Here is a 20,987-nt window from a genome sequence, read left to right on the forward strand (position 1 = left end):
TTTGGGGTTTTTTTCAATTTTTTCATTTCTTTTTTTCGTTTTTTTTCCCGGGTTTCTTTTCTTACTGCAGCATTATGTATTTAAATACATACATGTATGGATGTTTTGTACTCCGTATGTATGTACATATATGAATCTATATTCTGTACGCAGTACATACACAGTATACCTTGGTCCAGAGTATGTAGTTTATGTGAGCTATTATTTAGGTAGGCATGTACATGCAATATAGATTGTTCAAGCTCCTAGGGGTTAGAAGTTATACCTATTATACCTACATATGTAATCCTAGCCACATTTATCCACCATTTCTAGGCTTTATCGATACTGTATCTACACCATTTACATATGTTCTAAATCACCTACAGGGGCCAAAAAGGTCACTGGTAAAAAGGAAATGTAACATGCAAGCTGTGAGATTGGAACTCACGCCCGTGAAGATCATAGATTATCATGATAATCACCTAACGCAAAACGTCACGCCTTATAACCACTCGGTCAAACTTCGAAAGTGTCAACACCTCTAGAGACCCACCTATCACACCGCCCATATATCGACCCTACGGCCTACCAAACCAAATGCTCACCAAGTTATGTTTTATGTTGCTCAAAATATATGAATCACCTGTTCAAAAGATGCTCAAGAATTTCAAGGTTAGTTTCTATTCAGCAGGCTAAATTTTGACATGATAAGTAGGCCATAATAGCTACCTGGCGAATCTTAGGCAGATAATAGTTTGACTGGCAGAATATTGTATAATCATACAGTGCGGGGCCAAGGGTGTTAAGATTTTGCGTATATAAAATTTCATAATCTCAGAATATCCCATAGATTTCTAGTGCCTAGTAGGCGCAATCATTTACGCTGCACTACATACTAACTTAATGTAACTAATATATACATCCATGGATATATCTATATAGTCATATAAATACTACGAATTACTACCGTAGATAATAAATTAGTACTTTAATATTTATTAATTATTATTAGCATTACAGCCAAAATACTTAGGTATTTAAACGTAGTACTCGGTACGTGAATGTGCATTACCAGTATTGGAACATTGAATTGATATTGCTTTTAACTCTATACATCTGACTCTCAGAAATGACCAGTCCAGATATTTACCTCACATCCCCCTTGGGAAATTAAAATCCCTGACCCCTAGGACCAGAACGCAAAGGCATTTCCCTGGTCTTTTTTTTTATCTACCCCGTACATGTACTCCGTGCTGAAAAAGAAAAAATATATTCGAAACATAACACGCATTTTTAATGTTAATTTGTTCCATCTTCAAGCCCTAGTGGATCCCGTAGATGACAGCTCAGCCTAGACCTTAGGAGTAGATCGACCACGCTATAGGCAATCTACCTATCCGTCGGCTCGGTTTTCCCTAGGCTAGTGATTCAATGTTTGACAGAGATCTTTTCAGCTGAGAGAGTTGCCAGCGTATATAGTGTATCCCCAGGTAATGATGCAAGATCCTAGATCATTGATGCTGATTTTATAACATATCTACGCCAATGTAGTCAGCTTGATAGGTTAATACAAGAATCATCTACTATATATCCTTGTTTAGTACTTTTGCAATGCTAATCGGATCGTCAAGCTTGGTCTGTGAGGCTCTCGGAACATTTCATCATAACCAATAATAGGGGGTTAGGCACTGTGGCTGACAATAGAAGTATATTATTGCCTCGGGCTGAGATGCAACCTTTGCGCGCTATAGAGTTCCGATTGGTCAAATTAGTTAGGATTCAATAAAAAGATCTTCCAAGCTTGGGTCGAAAGAGTAATACATATTGGCAATACCAGTCCAGCGACCTATATGTACTCCGTATGGGGCGCGGCTATTACTCCATAGTTCCCCGACCACAGACGAGATCTAGCCACTAGCGCCGCCGTGGCGAAATATGATCCACGATGTTGCAGCAGAGTGGCCCCTGCGAACCATGGACAATGTAAATGCTCAATGAATGCCGAATCGAACAACCGATTGAAACTAGTTGGCTTAGTATAAACTATCAATTATAAAGAAATACGTTTTCATTTATATGGAGATCTAGCATCCAACACACACAAATGCCTCGCCACAGTATGGCCATCAGAAACTGTGGGAGAAATACGCAAGACGAATCATCTAGTGGATAACATTTCAAAGGCGATGGTATAAAATCACAGTACAATCAAGAACAAGCTTAGCGCATGCGCATTTACAACGCACCCAGCTCCTTAAGCTTGGAAACAAGGCCATCGACATCCTCGACCTTGCCACCACCCTTTCGTGGCGGGGGTTCTAGAGAACATTAGCTCAATCCCACGTATGAAATAGCAGAGCCACCAAAAGTACGTACCAGTAACATTAAGAGTCTTCAACCGCCGTGTATCTTCGACACCAAAATCGGCAAGCGTCTTCTTCTCGAGGGGCTTCTTCTTGGCCTTCATAATGTTGGGCAAGCTAGCGTATCGCGGCTCGTTCAACCGCAAATCCGTAGTGATGACCATAGGCAACTTGGCGCGGAGAGTCTCAACGCCACCATCAACCTCGTGAGTAATCTCAACGGTACCAGCCTCATCCTTAATCTCAACTTTGCTGGCCTGCGTAGCCTGGGGCCACCCAAGTAGACCAGCAAGCATCTGACCGGTCTGACCCTGGTCACCGTCGATTGCCTGCTTACCCAGCAGCACGAGGTTCACATTCTGTTCTTTCACGACGGCCTGCAGCATCTTGGCGATGGTCAGCGGCTCTGGGCCACCGTCGCCCTTGTCCGGTACGTCGATGTGGAAGGCTCGGTCAGCGCCCATGGCCATGGCGGTGCGGAGGACGTCAGCGCATTTCGGGCCGCCGGCGGAAAGTGCGAGGATATCTTCGACCTTAATGGGGCCCTTGCGCTCGCGAAGGCGGACAGCCTCCTCGATTGAGAGCTCGTCAAATGGGTTCAAGGAGTGCTTGACACCAGTGGTTTCTACACCGGTCTGGGCTTTGTTGATGCGGGGTTTGATCTGTTGCGTTCAGACGTGGGTGTCAGTCGTGATATTCCAATCCCAGAGTGAGTGGTGGGATGGTTCATGGAGACCCTGTTTGTTGAGAGGTACAGCTCCGAGCATCGGTCGCCCGGAGCTGCATTTGGAGGGGCCATAGTTGAATGGGCACTTGACCTACCGCATAGTCAATCACCCGCTTGACAGGCACCAATATCCTTAGGCCGCTCATTTTGTGTAGTCAGTAGTCGAGCAACAGCCAATTCCTGAGTTGATGCAAGGAAGATTGGAGACTGGGGGGAGAAAGCGTGCGGTGACGGAGTGCCAAGCAATAAAAAAACGCCGACGCGGCCCGAGTTTAACCCTCGTCGCACCACTTACTCCTCATAGCAATGTGAGCATTTGCGGCCATCGTGACAACAAGCGCTTGGTGTCGGAGCCATGTAAATCTTACAGGTATCGAGAATCAGCCTGGGATTTGTATTGCTAATGTTTGATTTTTGTTAACCGATTCCAAGTTACTCTCGACCTACAACGCTAGAAATTACATTGTACAATATGTATGACATATGGTGGCATAACCTAGGTACATACTATGTAGACCAGAAGGAAGTGCCTGTATGGGAAGATACAAAGGGGGATTAACAGGGAAAGTAGTATGTATACTCATTCGACTATATTGATATTCTAACTCATTATATATATACTACCAGTTAGCAATCTCTTCCTTTATACACATCGTCGTGCATGATACATTTGTACATTTGTACACCTGCTTTCCCAGTAGACCGACAACTTATGTGGCTACTTCCGAAATGGGATAATAAGGGCCCAGAGCCCTGAAGCAAGCCTAACGGACAAAGGCAATTATGGAAGTACGAGGAAGTCGCTGATGGCCGCAATTCTCTGCCGTAGTCACACCACCGAACCTGCCGAGGTTAACCATACAGCCTACATATTCATATCGTGATAATGAATATGGTTTGGCATTTGACAAGACTGGGAGAAATACCCTACTATAATTAGTTGACATGGCCATAAACTGTACAGTTATGCCCAAGCCTAACCCTAATATATATCTTTTTGTTTTCTAGTGAGTTGTCCCTAATAATAAACTGAAACTCGAAATTGTGCTGCATCATAAATAGTGACCTTCCTATGTAGGTTTTCCAGCTCTGCTGATATGTCCGGAAATATTTCCATATGTAACACATCTATGAACATGTACGCACCTTGGCATGGGTGGAAAAAGTTTCATATTCCGTTGTAGTGCAAATCAAGTATTCACACCAATCACCAAGTTTCTTGTTTGTAGCGGCCAATTTGCTCCATGCTAACAAGATATCCCTCAGCCTGGGAACGGGTGAAAGGTTGCCCCGGCAAAGGAGCTCCTCCATGCTGGAAGGCCTCGATGAGCGCTTCGCGCACGGCTTGAGGCATGCGACCCGAGGAACCACAAATATAAACCGACCCCTGCATATCATGCAACAGGCGGAAGAAGAGCGGGAAGTTCTCGCGTATGGTATCTTGCACGTAGATCTTGCGTTGTTGATCACGCGAAAAGGCAGTAAGTACCTGCAGCGGGATGAGCTTGCTGAGCTCCGTCCACTCTTCCTCGAAGAAGTAGTCAGATTCTTGATTTCGGCCTCCGTACAGGAGAATGGTGGGACCGATTGGTGGAGTGACGCCGGGATTTTGCTCGCGGAAAGCTTGCACAAGGGCTGCCTTCTCCCAGAGCATGGAACGCAGAGGTGCAATTCCAGTGCCCGGCCCAATGAGCACGGTTGCTGCCGTCAGTTGTTGGACTGAAGACTTGAGACCGCCGGGCTGGAGCTGAACTTGAAGGGTGCTGCCTGGTCGGAGGACGGAGAGATACTTCGTACAGACTCCCTCGCGAATTCTCTTGATAACTGTCTGGTACTTGACAATAGCAATGAGTAGTTCGAATTGGGTATTGCCATCAGCGGTCTTCTTGCGTTTTCCGCCGCTGGCAATGCTAAACTGGCGGGCACGCATGATCGGGAGAACGGAGATTGCGTGTTGCCAGGGGATTTTGACAGTATCGAACTCATGCAGGATCTCAAGTATACTACGTCGTGGGCGTGTCGTGTAATCCCATAACTCGTCGAGATATTCCGGATTTGTAAATTCTAGTAACCGCTCTTTGTGCATTTCATCGTTGGTGTAGTGTGCGATTGTGGAGAAGAAGGATCGGCGGGGTATTCCTTTGATGTCAAGGTAATCTATGAGGAGGGCACGGAGGGTGAGATTGGGATATGAATCAAGGCTAGGAATGGGCGGTGGAGATGGAATATCCCCTGTGGGAACGAGAGAGATTGGTTGATCTGCCTGGTCGTTCCAACCCATCAAGTCAATAAGAGTTTGGGCATCAACCGGAGAGCTTTTCGGTGTGATGGCGAGCATGTCCCCGGGAACGTAAGAGACAAACTCTGGGACGGCCAGGGTGATATGGCGCACATCCTGCCAATGCTTTTGCGGAGTCACACGTCGATTTTTAGTCAATGTCGCACATAGCGCGTATGGGATTGGTCGGGAATCATGGTCCAGATGGTTTAGTCCTGGATATTCATCCGAAGAAGCTTGATGTTCATTTGCGACGGCAGCTTGGGGTATTGGGACCGAATCGGTTTCCCCCACCAATTGCAACTTCCACTTTGGTGGGAGCTGCACATCGTCTGGGATCGGGTGCTGTCCAGCAGGGAGAGGATGCCTACCCAGCAAATGTTTTCGAAAATCCGTCATCCATGGTAGGAAGGTTCCCTCGAGTCTGTGTGTCAAGTCATGTAAGCTGTGAACAGATATCTAGCATGATAACTAAATAATACTGACCCTTCTGGATGTTGCTGGTCTGCTTCGCCTGTGGGATAGATCTCGTTTGCACCAAGTTGTAATAGTCGTTTATGTAGCTTGCGTATCGCCCAATTGAATCTATCACAATCAGCCATTGAAACCCACGATAGTGATATAGGTTCCATACTTGGGATATGAGCTATCCCCTAGCCCAAAACAAGTAAAATTCACGCCATTCAAAAATGTAGCAGGCAGCTTCTTCAACAAGAGCGACTTCCAAAATGTCCGCGCATTAGCCGGAAAATCGCCTTGTCCGGTAGTGGAGGCCACAAATATGGTGAGTGTGTATGAAGAAATGGATTGCTATGATTCCACGAGTGTTAGGCCTCTAGAGGATCATTGTTATTGCGGCGAAGTACTTACTGGCTTGCATTGATTCAACTCGGATACATGTGTCGTAAAACGGAGCCGCTCAGTTAAGGCGCCCAACTCCTCGGCCACTTCCTGCGCATTGCCTGTCTCAGAGCCATATAAAATGAGCACGGACCGTTCCCAGGGACGTGGACTTTCGGTGTCGCCCATTCTGCGCTTTGGTATCGAAGTGTCTGAACAATTCTTTGCTGTGCCCCTCCAAAAATCGGCTGACGTCATCCAAAAATCAATCAATCTTATCGAACACCCACCGCCCTATCTACCGTCTACCCAGGTTGATCTTTCTATACAAGCCTTGAATATGTCGGCGTCAAGGCGAATCTAGTTCTATAGTCATCATATGTCGGTCAATATTTGCCCTGAAACTATCTTTTTGTTGGGTTTAAACGAACAAACAAACGCTCCGTCTTGCATTACTAGGCCCTAAAGAACGAGTTCTCGCTGCTCGTTTCGCTTGGACTATACATAGTAACTGGTTGTATAGTTACTCTACAGAGTGGTTCATTTGCTTCGAATATCCCAATCGCTTGGGTTACTGGAGAGTTCTTTGCGCTGAACAGACTGAATAATTCACAGTGGCATTGAATAGATACAAAGAACATGCCTCTTTTGCATGAGTCAGGCCGCTGAAGAGCCATAGTAAGGCTAAATTGAAAGAAAAAAAGGGTATCATGAATCTGCTTTTCAGAAGTCATCGTCGCCGCCACCGCCGCCACCGTCTTCATCACCCATATCATCTTCTCCGTCGTCGAAGTACTGTTCGGCATTGTAATCGCCGCCCATTTCATCATCATCTTCAGAGAAATCGTCATCCATAAGTTCCTCTTCCTGTTCATCATCTCCATCAATCAATGCGGCTTCATCTGCATCTGCATCTGCATCGCCCTCATCCTCGTCGTCATCGCCGCCAGCCGTGCGCTTCGAAGGCCCAGCTTCGTCTTCTTCGTCTTCGAAACCACGCTTCACTCCAGCGACTGAAGCCTGGGCCTGGTAACCATCTAGGGACGCGTCGGGTCGGAAGTTTGGCTGAAGGGTTTGCCATAGCTCGCGGGGGAAGAATTTCAAGACTGAACGGTTCAAGTATGCGGGGTTAGTTGTCTGAAGCCGTAGAAGAACCAAAAAACGCTCGCAGAATAAACTTACAATAAGAGCGTCCGGTGATCTTGGGGAGGGTGCGCCGTTTCTTCTGATAACGGCCGGAATAAGTGGGCATGCCGTGGAAAGCGTCAAAGTTGGCGCGCGCAGCGCTGCCTTTCTTGGCGTTGGAGGATGACGCATCAAGAACAGAGTAAAAGGGGCCCTCGTGAAAGCTTTCGCGCAATTCTCGGTAGTAGTCTACCTGGGTTTGTTCTGCGGGGCTCAACTTTCGAGCAAAGGGGACAGTGTATTTCTGGCGATTGGGCAGGTCAGACTCTGTAGATTTCGACATGATAGAAGTCGGTGCATTGCGAGAGGAGGATTTCCCGGAAAGCCAGGCCAAAGAAGCAAACATACAGGGTACAACGGCGTTGGAGCTGTGTCTGGCTCCCCACCAGGGTCGGCATCCCAAGTAAACTCTGTACCCGGGGGCTTCTTGCCCTTTGGCGCCCCACGACGCGACATAATTGTGATAGTAAGAGGTCAATTAATATGGGTTAGCGAATATGGATCATTCTTCATGATATAACTGTGGAATAGATGATCATGACTCCGGAAAAATACATTTCTTTACCGCCTACCCGAAATAGCACTAGGGCTGGCAGATTCGCTGAATGGCTTCCCCGCGTAGGCGCTAAGATAACAGGTGCAGATCTTTGTTTTGTACTCCGTGCACAATAGACCATTGAACTTGAACTTGTTTTAATTGAACATGAGACTAAATGGGAATCAATAAGCTACTTGCATTTCTTTACTTTTATTGTAACATCATAGCCCGGCAGTCAATATCTGAGTACCGCCAGATTGCACGGGTCCCCAGGGACCCTCATTCACACGCTGTTGTAGCGTTTGCATGATATCTTCAAACCCTTCCACCTGGCCATCAGTTTCTTGCAACCGGCGGTGCAGCGCTACGAGAACATCATGTTTGGCAGTGGCGACTTTCCAAACAACACTTTGGGAATCACCTGCACCACCCCCGACAAACTCTGCATAGGAGCGAGGTGGCTTGAAAAGATATGGGAGAAGGGTGGTCAGCGCAGGTGGAGTGAGAACTGCCCATGCTCCTGATGTGGGGAAAAATCCACTAGTAGCCGGGGATAGCTGGCCCAGACTCTCTTCAGAGGGTAGCTGGAACCGTGATGAATTCGTGTTGGCAGGTGCTGCAGGTGAGGGTTTCCAGTTCGCTGTTGTAATAGCCCTCATGAAAGTTATAGCCGACAAAGCAATATCTTTCATCACTAGGACATCAGCAGCGCCTACGACATTGTCCCAGAAAGTGAGATGTTGGTTGACATAGTGGAAGTAGAGAATGCGCGCGGCAGCTGCTTCGCGGTCCCAGTCAGTTGGGGTTGAGCCGGATGTGTTCAACTCCATTGAATCAGAAATTTCAGTTCGTTGAGGTCCGTGGAAAATTTTTGCTAGAACATCCAGAGCTTCGCCGTTTGGAGGATTGGTGGGAATTGCGAGAACCGGGTTGGCACCATGCTTGCCTGCTTCTACGAGAAGCACTCGGGGAAGTGAAGCTAAAATGGCCAAGTGACCTGTTGGTGCCTCGCCGTGTGCCCATTGCGCAGTAGGAATGACGAGAGATCTGTTAATGCGGGAGATAATCCCATCAAGTAGGGTAGAGGGATTCTGCAACAAGTGGTTGGGATACATCTCAGCGTATCGAGCCACATATGCCATGATTGGACCAGATAAGTAGAGAAGATCCACCGAGTCCAGCTTAGACTCATCGAGATAATAAGTCAACACCTTGGAATGCAGCTTGTGTTCGACAAGGAAGTCGAGGGCAGGGGACGAGAAAGTCGAAGTAGACTGCACAGAGCTTCGAGCGACAAGGCCCGGCCCATCAATTTCTAGCAGCTCGCGGAAATAGTTGAGCAGAGTCATATGCATCAAGACATCGCTTTCTTGGACCATATGACAGGTTGTAAAATGCAGGAGACTACTGCTCTGGTATTTAGCCTCGATTTCCGGAACTTGGGCCATTGAAATGATGTCCCAGCGTAGTTTCCCGGCTTTCACCAAGAAAGTCATTAGCCTGCCCTGCGCTAGCGTTCTTTCGCGTTTAGAAAGGTCACCGGGAGCATCACTCTGGAGGCTACATAGCCCGAACAATAGACCGTAGACATCCTTATCAGTGAACACCCTCCTCCACAAGAGTCCCTGTCCTGCATGACTTTCCTCACCCGTATGCTCATATTCTCCATTTTCCAGATGATTAGCGACATCAACTTCCAAAAGCGCCCATAATGTGTCGAGTGCGGCCTGTGCGACTTCGGTCGAAGATGTTGAAAGCCACAGCTCCACGAGTGAAGCCACTAAGTCTGAATCACCTGCAACTATGGCAGCTTCGCTGGATTTTTGACCAGCTTTAGCCAAAAGTGAGAGAGCTAGGAGATTGATTGGTGGTGACGGGGCCTTGAAACCAGCGACAAGATTGATCGGAGGATCGATAGATTGGAGATCGGTGAAGGTGAAGTAGGCGGTAGCTCTGATTCCAAGGGTTGTAATAGGCGTAGGGTCTTCTTGTAAGATGGGAAGGAGCACGGAGATTTGCGACAGGAGAGTGGCAGGGACCACATGATCGGTGGATTCGACTAGTTGCAACTTCAACTTGTCGATGAGAGGAATGTCCAAGGCCGTGGAGGGGTTCTCCTGGACTTGAGCGAGGTGCGATCTCACTGCATCAAACGTCGAAGGAACTGTCATTTTGATTTCTTGGAATATCTTCAGTTTTCCCCAAAACCAACTCACAGATTTAAACTCGAAATGGATGCCTCTGTGATAGGTGAAGCTCGCCCTTTGCGCCGCGGGGAAAGCTCATACCCGCCTCAGGCATCAACATCAAACCAACCAAACATGACCGCATCAACCAAGCGTATCTATTACTCCGTCCCTCACCAGAAGTTCCTCTACATCCCAGGATTGCAACCTACAGTTATGGAGCCTCCGCAGTGTCTAGTCTCTCAGAAGTCATCCGATTCGGGTCTCCATATTCAGCTACACCCACTTGTTCTCCTCACTGTCTCCGATCAAATTACCCGACACGCTGCCCGACAGCAGCATGGGCCGATAATTGGCGGTCTTCTAGGCCAGCAGAATGGACGAGAGATAACACTCGAGCACGCATTCGAGTGCCCGGTTACTTGCGGACTGAACGATGAGATTATTCTACCAGCGGCGTGGTTTCAAGAACGTCTTCAGCAGTGTACGCGGAACACCCCTAAGATCAATTAGAGTATAAACTGAACATATCACAGTCAAGGACGTGCACAAAGATCCCCCTCTTGACCTTGTTGGATGGTGGTCAACCGCGCCATCGACCGGGCCGAATGACGCCCATCTCCCCCTCCACCGACAGATCATCCAAGACTACAACGAATCTGCCGTCTTCCTCGCCTTTCATCCCTCACAGCTCCAAGATACAGGTTCAAATGGCGGCAAGCTTCCGCTAACCGTGTACGAGAGCGTTCATGAAGGCGAGACCGCCGCTGATGCAAGCAAGGACATGCAGGTCGATGGCGAGGAGCCGGCGTTAAATATCAAATTCAGGGAGCTGCCTTACTCAGTGGAAACAGGAGAATCAGAGATGATTGGTATCGACACTATTGTTCAAGTTTCTGGCACCGCTTCTTTGAATGCGACGCAGGAGTCGACCAAGCGCGCGCAGCAGACAGAACGGACAGAGTCAAATAAGCAGAGCTCGCAGACTGAACTCTCACAAGAGGAAGAAGAGTGTAAGCTTTCATACTCTCAAGGCAATCGATACTTGAATAATACTGACCGATTTAAAAAGTAATCGCAAGCCTCACCACTCGTCTCAATGCCGTCCGCACCCTCGAATCCCGCGTCTCACTTATCAAATCTTACCTCGCCAGTCTTTCAGAAGCGGATTTCAGCTCAGATAGTTCAAAAGACGATACATCTACGACTAATCTGTCACACCCTATCCTCCGCAACATCAACTCTCTCCTCTCGCACCTGTCCATCCTCTCTCCGTCGGAGCAAAGCACCTTCTCCACCGAAGTACTCTCACAAAGCAACGACGTGCTATTAATCTCGCTACTTGGCCAACTCGGCGACAACGTCAAGGCCATGCGCGAACTCGGCCGCAAATCTGCAGTCATTCAGACTGCGCGTCACGTAGCCAACACGCGCAAAGATCCCTCCATGCTGCAAAGGAGCTTCAATGAGGAGTTCTACAGCCAAGGTGGGCGTGGGGGTCCTGGCAGTAGTATGTATCCATGATTGTAGCCAGTTCTCAACTACTTCTACGATCAACCTACGAAATACCCACACAAATAGCAACATGGTGGCCAGGTCTTGGGCCTAGGCTTTTACCTGCTTTGCTTAGATGGCGTTCATTTATGGGCCCATGTCAAGGCCATTTAGACGAGATAACGAATTTTGATATGATTATTCTCCACTTTCCCTTATTGAATCAGTGACAGTAGAGATCGGGTCCAGACAAACGATACTATACAAGAAATGTAAACCCACAGCGATGCTAAGAAAAGGTGCATCAACGGGGAGGCAAATAAAGAAGAAAATAAAAGGGGAATAAGAAAAAGAATAAGACAAAAAGAAAAACGTGCCGCTATGTAAACAGGCGGGTATCCATACCTATCCAAACAACAGGACATAAAAGAAGAATAAAAGCGCAAAAATCTCGAAGTGCTCGTGGGTAGCGTGAGGTAAGAAGAGTGATACGTTTGCAGCTCAACCACAGGGAAGACATGCACATCAAAGCCCTGCTAATATGAGATGTCCACACCGAGTCATAATTGAATCATAGACATGCATCATCAATGATGGTTGTCAGGGTACGGGGGAGGAGGGTGGTAAGGGTCCGGCATGGGCATAGGGACTTGCTCACGAAGAGGACCGTTGGATGGGTAGGGCTGGACCAGCGGTTCCGAGTGCAGGTTTTCATGCCTGCGAAGTGAAGGATCTTCATAAGGTGGCGAGCTTCGCCCGTAAAAGCCAGTTGACGAGTTTTGGACATGGTCATCCAACTCTGACACATACGGCGAAGTGCCCGTAGGCGCGATCTCGGGATTGGGTTGTGCGTGAGCGAGAAGCACATCGCCCTCTTCGTAGGGCGTGTCGCCATAGCGGCCCGTTCGGCCTGCGTGCATGGCTGCTCCGGCGCCATGGTAAACTGTTCCATGTTGAGTGAGTTCGCTGCCCTCTTGGGGTGGCTGGAGGCCTAGTGACTCGTCTTGTGGCTGATAACTAGGGTCTAGTAGACGGTTTTTGCGGCCGACGAACAGCCAGCGGGCACTTCGACCAATGGCTTTGAGGAGGTCCAATGGATTCATGGCATCTATCAAGGCCCTTATGCCATAGCGTCCACCGTGATATACAGACTTGCCGTTCCCGTAGAAATCAGTTATTTCACTCTGATTGGAGAGGGAGTAGGACTTCCATGAGAATGCCCAGAGATGGAGTATAGCAAATATAGCCATCTCACAGTTGATCATTAGCTCCGGGAGCCCAACTTTGAGATCGTTCATGGCGATTTTATCAGTCGCTGAGATAGCACCTTCAGAGACTAGAAGGCTGATGAGTGTCTAAAATGTAGAAACGCGAGTTAATAAACCACTTTATCAGAGATCATGCTAAGAAGACGTACCGACTGCCAGAATGACAGGAAAATGACGAGCTTAATCGACAGGATCTTCAAAAATGGCTGATATTGTTTTATGTCTTGGCTGGTCTGGTGATAGAACTGAATCAAACAGTACATGGCGATAGTGACGGAGACCGATTCAATAACGATGGTCTATCAATGGTTTATTAGCGGATCAATAGGGGACGAAACCTAAGACTTGTCACCACTTGAGACGTACCCAGATATGTGCAAATGCGGGACTCAGCGACGCCTCGCAGTACACCCCGAAAGCCTGCGCGACAACCGCAACGATAGTCATAAGAACGCGCATAACACAGTATTGAAAAACGCCGACCCAGACAACCTGTACAAGGATCAGTATCCTAAACCTCTTCAACATCTGCTCAAGTCCATCATCTTACATTAAACCATGTCAATCCACTGCGCGGGGTCCGCCAGATTCGTTCACCACCACAGCATTTTTGAAGCCAACTCAACGGCCAGAGCCATGCCTTTGGCTGGATTCCACGGAAATAATCCTTCTGGCTGTGTAGATCTGGGGCAATGTAGTGGCACATGAGCGAGAAGAAGGCGGAGATACAGAATGCTTCGTAGCAGTCGCCGATGACCTCAAAGTAGACGGAATCACGGTAGAAGAATATGCTGAGCCATGCGACGAGGGAATAGACGGGGACCATGAATAGGATGCGGATAATACTGCGGGGAAGACGAGGACCATGTTAGCAAGGCTCGTGCGACGTTTTAACTGCTACCCTGGAGAAGGAGACTCACTGTCGCTGTTCAATCGGCTTGCTGTAATGTGTGGCATGTAGCATAATCAGGACTAAAGATACAACACAGGCGACAATAGCGCATGCACCGCCCACCAGGAGCGCGAGAGTATGAAATGTAATACCGCCATCCCAGAGTGCGACCTCCTCAACTGTTTCGGATCAGTCATTGCGAAGTTATTCAAGGCGGGGGCAACGTACTCTTTTCACTCTCTGTAGTATTGCACACTGGCCAGCCCATGATGGCTGGTTGGGAGTGAAAATAGCAAAGAGGACTTGTTGACAGAACCTTTTTTCCCCCTTTATCTTATCCAGATCGACAGGGGAATACGCCACTGGAGATCAAAAAAAAAAGGAAATATTAAGGAAACACAATATATCTCCAGCAAAGAAAAAGGATAAGGCGTTCAAGTGGCTTATGCACCTGTGTCTTGCCCAGACGAAAATCCACCGATTTCCTTGGATCCTCGGGAAGCTGAAAGGCTTGGTCCTTTTGGTCTATTTTTATTTTTTTCCTTGGCTTTTACAGCCCTATTGGGCGGACCCTTGCCTTAGATATTTGGAGGTTTTGATTCTTTGATTCTTTGATATTTTGATACTTTGTTCTTTCTATAACATTTTGCAGTCGCTAGAAGTCTATTGTACATGGCCAATAACAATGGCCTAACTGCAAAGATGCTTGTAACTTTAGAAAGTTCAAGAACGCCATGAATCACCACGCCGGCCACCACGTCCCCGTCCACGAGGTCCGGGTCCAGATCGAGGTCCAGGTCCGAATCGTTCTGGGCCAATGTCCACAAACTTATCGCCATCTTCGAAAGTAATTCGCCGCATCTCATCGCCACCACGACGTGGGAATGTGCCCTTCTGGATCAGTTCATCAAATTGGTCCAGACGTTTGTCGGCAACGGGACGTGGAACGGGAAGGTAGTACAGCTTGGGCTTTGTAGTGGTAGATTCGAACAATTCATCCAGAGGCTTAAACCCCTGCCCAGGTCGTGACGGAGGTGCGGGAGCCGTGGGAGGTGCGTTGGAAGGGCGACGGGCAAGCTTCTCAAGATCGCGGCGCGGGCCCAAGGGAGGAGTACGATTGAAACCTGACTCACGTTGTCCAGAGGGAACGGAGCCCACCTCGGCAAGAGTAGCCGTGGTTCCGTCATCAGATGTCTCATATCTCACTTCCCAACGAGCAGCAGCGCCAGCGCGGTCTCGGGACTTCTCCTCTGTCTCAATCCATTCCTTGATCTTCTCGTCAGGGATAAAATCCGCCCGGAGACTCTTACGATTGCGCTCGTTGGGCCACACAGCCCCATGGACGGCAGAACGAACCCGCGAGGCTGCTGCGACACTGGTGAAACTCACAAAACAGTGGGTTTTGATAGCATCAAGATAGAAGTCAATGATGGCATCGGAATCTGTGGTTCCGGGGGCGGATGCAAGGCTGGCCAGGTGTTTGCGGAGTGCAGTAGGCTGGAGTGGGCGCATGAGGCCATCAATGTAGAGGGCAGAAGTTGCAGGGTGCAACGCGGGGGTGCTATCCGCATCCTGCATTGTGATGTCTCTCGGGGGAGAGGCGGGTTGGGAAGATGCAACGGCAGGTGCAAATAGGTTGCGGAACCGAGCATCTTGCTTGGTGGGGTTTTTGTGCGAGTCTGTTTGTGTCTCAATAGGTTGTTTGTCTGCGTCGTCCTCTGCTTTTTCGTCTTCAGACTTTAAATCACTAAGTCTCTCATCACGAGGGACTGACGCCTCATCGTCCTTCAGCAACACGCGCGGGGTTGATTCCTTTGCACGAGCTTTCCTGTTCGCAATCTCTTCTAGAGTGGGGGCCGGGCTCTGGCTGCGGCGTTTCCGTTTGCGTGTATCTTCCAATACCTCTTCAACTGGGAGAGGTGTCGATAATCCGGTTTCAACCTCTGAGGCTTGGGTAGTAGATGTGATCGATTTTTCTTGGGCCTTTGCGGGGTCCTCGTTCTTCGCAACTTGGGCTGCTTCATCCGTTTGTAGCTGTGAAGGTGCGGCTGTAGGCTTTTCATCTGCAGGGGTAGCTGTCTCTGTTTGTGCCTCTGCAGGCTTTGCGACATCTTCAACCTTTGGCGATTTCATATCGGCTGCCAAAACTGTCTCTCTTTGGGCCGACTCATCTGCCTGCATTTGTCCATCACGAGCTTGATCCGATTCTGACATAGGTGCTGTTGTTTCCTCGGTTTGTGGAACTGCTTCTTCCTTTGGTTGCTCGGGCTGTTCATTTTCTGGTTCTTCGGGCTGCGACTTTGCTTGCGAAACATCATCTGGCGCAGATGGCTGTGATTCGGTAGGGTCTTCTGCTGGTGTTGATGCTGGTTCTTCGGTCGTAACCTGGTCTGTTTGTGAGTCAAGTTCAGTCAATTTGTCAATGAATTGCTGCTTGAGGCGGAGGCCAGTCTGAGGGATGCCGCGCTTCTTGCACTCAGCCTTCAAATCAGCCACTTTCAACGACGAATAGTCAGTCATGATGACAGACTCTCCGCATCAAAGGTCAATCTGAAATTGAAGTTTGAATGAGATGAGATCAATTACTTATATCAGAAAGAATAAGATAATTCGTTGCAGCGCAAGGATTGAATCTGGGGACGCGATGGAAATGCGCGCCGATGATGTAGGACACTAGCCGCATCCGGACTAGCATCACTCTTGTCTGCACAATCCACAGCGCACACTACAACCTTAGAACGTATACTCCGTACGTGCCTCTCTCTTCAATCATTTAGGCAAAAATATAACCTATATTTCAGAGAGATCAAAAAGAAGTTAAAATTGCTAATATTGCTCAAAAACATGAATTAACTATATATATATATATATATATCATAAGTGAATATGCAGTGATGTTGCCGTCGTCAGCCAAAAAGAAAGAGACATTAGTTCCACAGGGGGCTGTTTACAAGTGGGAGGATAGCCTTGCCTCCGGTCTTAACTTGGGACCAGTATTCTGGTAGGTGGGAGTATTTCAAATGCTAAATATGTGGAATAAAATGTACATTATATACGTTAGATCAACCCGTCGTGATATTACTTTTACCACTCTTCCCTATATATTCTTAGAAGCTCATCTTACTATACAATAGGCACTTGAAGTGTAGCACTGCACTTGGAGGGGCAGCCAGCATAGATATAGTATTCACAGTGATCTAGTTATTTGACAACAATGTTTCTAATCAACAATACCCGCTGGCAGCAAAGCCACATAGTCCAATGGCGCCGGCTCAGTGCCACTAGGCATACCGACAATCTTCAAAGTGTCACCCTTGTGAATCTTGATACCCCGGAATTTGATACGAATCGCCGAATGCCCATCCAAATATATAGATGGCGTGTGGCTGAAGGTATCCTCACTATTGCCAATCCATTGGCCGATTTTCCGATTATTCAGATACACCTTCCACAGTGACTGGCCACCGTACACATCATAGTAGTTCACTGCAAGGTCATAGGTCCCGGAGGGGAAGGTTATCTCGGTTGAAGCGGTTCCTGCTGTACTGTTGGAAGTTGTAACAATGACGACAGAACCAGAGGCTGTTTCGAAAGGGCTGACGGTGTAAGGCTTGTAGCCCTCTAGCTTCATATTTTCCGCTTCGATGCGCCATGGGTGATGGCTGACACGCTTAGCCTGATCCGGGATTCCAGAAAGATTGTAATAAAAGTCATTGATCGCATCTCTCCACACAATTGAGTGGCCGCTCTGGTAGTCTAGGAAGTGCCGAACATGGTTGTATCGCTCTGTATCAATTTTGCCGCGAAGTGACTCCCACTGCGTGAGAAAGGTTTGTGCAGTTTCGGCACCGCTGTAGTGTTCATCGTAGAAGTGTTGAATAACTGTCTTCCCAGAGTGCAGACGATGGGTGTATTTCACATGGTGGAACCATAATAGAAGATCGTCTGGTGTGGTATTGATGTTTTCATACATAGCAGCAATCTCATCCGGATACTGACCTGAAAATCCTGTGCCATTTGCCACCGTCCGATCCATTCCAATGCTAGTTTGGTCTGCGCGGGTCCATTGGCCCCAGCCATTGTTGTCTTGGGATGCAGGGTTGGGACCATAGTGAGTGTATAGAATATCTGTTAATGTCTGAATGCCCAAATTCCCACTATATTGTTCGTAGGCGGGCCAAGATTCCATGGAAATGCGAGTGATAGTGTCAAGTACCTTGCGGTCCAGCCCAAAGGTGAGTCTGATCCAGTCTTGCAAAATATCTTGAGCATCGTCTGCCGGGTTCCAAGCCAAGCGACCATAGGCATATAGGTTTGACATGGACAGGTGGCTACCAAGCCAAGTAGTATTTGTACCCACGTTGACAACAGCTGCTGATCCGCCCAGTTTGCGATTAAACCGTTTACCAGTCACAATATCGCGAACGAGTGATGGCTGGTGGTCGACGCGGAGGTCAGAGTCTAAGATTGTTTTCCAAAGAGGAGCAACATAGACCAAATGCGACTGTTGCCCAAGGTATTCTTGCGTAACCTGCAGTTCGATGGCCATGCTGGTGTTGAACAAATTTGCAAACAGTGCCGAGGGTGGCTCACGGACTTGGAAATCAATAGGCCCGAACTTGATTTGGATCACCACATTGTCGTTAAATTCGCCATCTAGACCCTTGAAAAAGTCCACAGCAGCCTTTGCACGATCATCCGTCCAGATTGATTCATCCAGCTGATTGTACACAAACGCGCGATACATAACAACGCCACCGTAGGGCTGTACTTCTTTGGCGAAGAGGTTCGCTGCATCTGCGAGGGTCCTATTATATGTCTGAGGGCCTGGCTCTCCCTCCGAGTCAGCCTTAATGAGGTAGCCAGCCATGTCGGGGACCCGATCATAGACTTGGGTTGTGATATCCGACCACCACTTTATTACAGATGTATCGAGAGGATCGAAAGTGCTGAGCCCTCCATATGTCTTGGGGGATGCGAAATTAAGTGACAGGCCAACTTGTATACCGTAAGGGCGGAAGACATCGGCGATCCGAGCCACGCCGTCGAGGTTTTCGGGACTCAAGAGAGTAGCATTTGCATTGACATTGTTGATGACGACAGCATTGATTCTGATCGAGGCTAAGAGGCGGGCGTATTCAGCAACGCGGGTCAGGTCTTCGACGATTTGACCGTCCTTAAAGAAGATAGAGGGGCCACCATAGCCGCGTTCGATTCTTCCATCCATGTTATCCCATTGATTCACCCAGCGAATAGGCGCAGAGGGATTGGATGCATAGGCGACCTTGGAGAAGTTTCCCTGTGCAAGCATCGACAAGTATTCAAAGGTGCCATAGAGCGCACCTCTCTCGTTCTGTCCAAGGATTTGAACGCTTTTCCCTTTGATGTCGAGCCAAAAGCCATCTTCTTCCAGTTCAGGTACATCTTTCACAGCGCCACAGATTCCCCGATATTGAGCAACCGTGCCAACGATAACGGAGGAAGATGTCTTGCACGTATTATGTATGACTTTCACACCCTTCCCATAAACACCTTTGAGACCATTCTGCAACTCCGTCCCTGCTATATATAGCGGACTTGTCTCAGTGGCATTGAGAGTGACGATACTTGCAGGGAGGTTGGAATGACATTGGCCTGAACAGGGTAATGATGCATACCGCAGCCAACCATTGAGGCCGTTCTCAGCGGCACAAAGGCCCAAAGAGGCAAAAAACAGGAGTGTACGCATTGTAACTAGAGTTTCTAGTCCGGGAGGTGTAGGTATATCTAATCCCCCACTACAGATCAAGTTATCCCTTTATATCAAATTCCCCGCGAACATCATACCATCGGGAGACTCGCCGATGGCATGTAATTTTCGGAAAAACTTCAGGCTAAATGAGGGATCTGTTCAAGCCAAAAAATGCAGACTATGTACAAAGGTACATACTACTTACAGTACTTCCCCGCAAAGATTGCGGAGTTGTGTGGGGGTCGATTTGGTACGGACATCAAAGCGGAGTTTCTTCAGGCCTAGTAAGCTTAAGAGGGCCACTGAGAAAGGGTCCACGGGTATATACTGTATTAGCCTGTTGGGTACTCCGTACTGGGTGTAGCTTCTGGCTAGCATACATGAAATCAAGATCAGCGCCACGAAGCCCAATAGGTACTAGGTGAAGCCTAAGTAGGACAGAAGCGGGCGGACACCTAATCATGGAATGCATTTTGGGTATTACACTTTAGGCTATTTCATGTAACATAGTAGTGACCAAGTATCTTGGCACGCTTATCTATAATATGCCTAATTTGAAAAATCCATAATGCATCATTACTCGTGGGAGAAAGTTTTTTTTGTTCAAGAATGGTTCAAGATTCTATTTTTTTGTTTATGGCTCGCAACAGGGCGACACGCTTAAGCCTCACGGCTCAGGATGTCGGAGTCACCGGCATCGAGGATAGCCATGGCGGAGCAGCGGAAGAGCTTACCGCAAGCGGTACCGAGCTCAATCTATAGGGCGAGTTAGTCCAATTCGCTCTCCGGGATGCCTTGCGGTGATCCCTTCGCTGAGCAACTTCACTCTCCGAAGTGGTAGTTTTGACCGACTTCTTCTCTGAGTAGTGTAGCTGACTCCGAGGTGCAACAGCCAATCTTTCAGGCTGCCGACCCGAAGGAAAGGGGAATGGAACGTACGTTGTTGCCGTTGAAGTGGTGAACGGGGGTCTTGGCGAGCATGGCGTAGTACTCAAGCTCGGACTTGCGCAGAGGAGGGCAGTTTCCGGAGATGAGGACCAGCTTGGCCTTGCCAGAGCGGAGAGTCTTCATGGTGGACTTGGTACCCATGGTAACTGAGAGAAGTTGTTAGCGAATTGCTCATTTGTGCGATCAGAAAGAGCTGCTTACCCTTGCCAGACTTCATCACAAGCGCCAGGCGCGAGGAGAGGGTATCACCGGACTTCTTAGTCTTGACCATTTTGAATGTTTTGAGGGGTTGGCTCGTAAGAAGTTTTGTTGGATGGGTGACTACGGAAGAAGAAAATTCACACGGATGAAAAAAAGGTCAAGTGTGGAGTGAGCCCTAATCGCACGTGATTCATTATACGTGACTAATCACCGCTCTATTCCAAGGTTTTCTGCCAGCGGGACCGGAAACCAAGTTATTCCAAGGCTGCGGGGGTTTTGACTCACTCCATTATTTTATAGTATTAAACCACACCCTGTTTTCAATTTCCCTTTCTTGTTTTCTTCATTCTGCAT

The 20,987-nt window shown here is 48.1% G+C and overlaps 9 protein-coding genes across 9 annotated transcripts; 1 reads left to right on the top strand and 8 right to left on the bottom strand.

The window, feature by feature from the left end:
- Positions 1 to 2,217: 2,217 nt before the first annotated feature.
- Positions 2,218 to 3,218, bottom strand: N7479_005506 (electron transfer flavoprotein subunit beta/FixA family protein; the record flags this gene model as incomplete). The annotated part of the gene is made up of 3 exons (XM_057253203.1): positions 2,218 to 2,300; positions 2,359 to 3,007; positions 3,168 to 3,218. 3 exons carry the CDS (start codon positions 3,216 to 3,218, stop codon positions 2,218 to 2,220), a joined length of 783 nt encoding a protein of 260 aa, XP_057107065.1.
- Positions 3,219 to 4,279: 1,061 nt separating this feature from the next.
- tah18 (NAPDH-dependent diflavin reductase) lies at positions 4,280 to 6,379 on the bottom strand (the record flags this gene model as incomplete). Its single annotated transcript, XM_057253204.1, has 4 exons — positions 4,280 to 5,774; positions 5,837 to 5,935; positions 5,985 to 6,160; positions 6,221 to 6,379. 4 exons carry the CDS (start codon positions 6,377 to 6,379, stop codon positions 4,280 to 4,282), a joined length of 1,929 nt encoding a protein of 642 aa, XP_057107066.1.
- Positions 6,380 to 6,913: 534 nt separating this feature from the next.
- Positions 6,914 to 7,831, bottom strand: N7479_005508 (DNA-directed RNA polymerase III subunit C31; the record flags this gene model as incomplete). The annotated part of the gene is made up of 3 exons (XM_057253205.1): positions 6,914 to 7,296; positions 7,373 to 7,619; positions 7,724 to 7,831. The coding sequence occupies 3 exons, from the start codon at positions 7,829 to 7,831 to the stop codon at positions 6,914 to 6,916; spliced, it is 738 nt and encodes a 245-aa protein (XP_057107067.1).
- A 303-nt stretch (positions 7,832 to 8,134) lies between these two features.
- N7479_005509 (uncharacterized protein) lies at positions 8,135 to 10,084 on the bottom strand (the record flags this gene model as incomplete). Its single annotated transcript, XM_057253206.1, has 1 exon — positions 8,135 to 10,084. The coding sequence occupies one exon, from the start codon at positions 10,082 to 10,084 to the stop codon at positions 8,135 to 8,137; it is 1,950 nt and encodes a 649-aa protein (XP_057107068.1).
- A 60-nt stretch (positions 10,085 to 10,144) lies between these two features.
- Positions 10,145 to 11,623, top strand: N7479_005510 (COP9 signalosome complex subunit 6; the record flags this gene model as incomplete). Its single annotated transcript, XM_057253207.1, has 3 exons — positions 10,145 to 10,583; positions 10,636 to 11,112; positions 11,172 to 11,623. The coding sequence occupies 3 exons, from the start codon at positions 10,145 to 10,147 to the stop codon at positions 11,621 to 11,623; spliced, it is 1,368 nt and encodes a 455-aa protein (XP_057107069.1).
- A 557-nt stretch (positions 11,624 to 12,180) lies between these two features.
- N7479_005511 (OSTA/TMEM184 family protein) lies at positions 12,181 to 14,021 on the bottom strand (the record flags this gene model as incomplete). The annotated part of the gene is made up of 6 exons (XM_057253208.1): positions 12,181 to 12,948; positions 13,011 to 13,160; positions 13,228 to 13,353; positions 13,412 to 13,706; positions 13,782 to 13,932; positions 13,982 to 14,021. The coding sequence occupies 6 exons, from the start codon at positions 14,019 to 14,021 to the stop codon at positions 12,181 to 12,183; spliced, it is 1,530 nt and encodes a 509-aa protein (XP_057107070.1).
- Positions 14,022 to 14,476: 455 nt separating this feature from the next.
- N7479_005512 (SAP domain protein) lies at positions 14,477 to 16,273 on the bottom strand (the record flags this gene model as incomplete). Its single annotated transcript, XM_057253209.1, has 1 exon — positions 14,477 to 16,273. One exon carries the CDS (start codon positions 16,271 to 16,273, stop codon positions 14,477 to 14,479), a length of 1,797 nt encoding a protein of 598 aa, XP_057107071.1.
- A 700-nt stretch (positions 16,274 to 16,973) lies between these two features.
- aguA (alpha-glucuronidase) lies at positions 16,974 to 19,481 on the bottom strand (the record flags this gene model as incomplete). The annotated part of the gene is made up of 1 exon (XM_057253210.1): positions 16,974 to 19,481. One exon carries the CDS (start codon positions 19,479 to 19,481, stop codon positions 16,974 to 16,976), a length of 2,508 nt encoding a protein of 835 aa, XP_057107072.1.
- Positions 19,482 to 20,077: 596 nt separating this feature from the next.
- N7479_005514 (60S ribosomal protein eL30) lies at positions 20,078 to 20,770 on the bottom strand. The gene is made up of 3 exons (XM_057253211.1): positions 20,634 to 20,770; positions 20,424 to 20,578; positions 20,078 to 20,240 (listed from the first exon to the last, which is right to left on the bottom strand). Exons 1-3 carry the CDS (start codon positions 20,701 to 20,703, stop codon positions 20,145 to 20,147), a joined length of 321 nt encoding a protein of 106 aa, XP_057107073.1. The 5' UTR covers positions 20,704 to 20,770; the 3' UTR covers positions 20,078 to 20,144.
- Between the last annotated feature and the right edge of the window lie 217 nt (positions 20,771 to 20,987).

Source organism: Penicillium vulpinum (genome assembly GCF_028829585.1).
Source record: "Penicillium vulpinum strain IBT 29486 chromosome Unknown utg000003l_segment0_segment0, whole genome shotgun sequence".
Taxonomy (NCBI): Eukaryota; Fungi; Ascomycota; class Eurotiomycetes; order Eurotiales; family Aspergillaceae; genus Penicillium; species Penicillium vulpinum.

Bases quoted from the DNA above. Each gene is read 5' to 3' on its own strand.
- N7479_005514 (XM_057253211.1), bottom strand. From the start codon at position 20,703: ATGGTCAAGACTAAGAAGTCCGGTGATACCCTCTCCTCGCGCCTGGCG. The intron at 20,579-20,633 runs GTAAGCAGCTCT...AACTTCTCTCAG, and splicing joins TGTGATGAAGTCTGGCAAGG to TTACCATGGGTACCAAGTCC. The intron at 20,241-20,423 runs GTACGTTCCATT...CTCGCCCTATAG, and splicing joins ACCACTTCAACGGCAACAAC to ATTGAGCTCGGTACCGCTTG.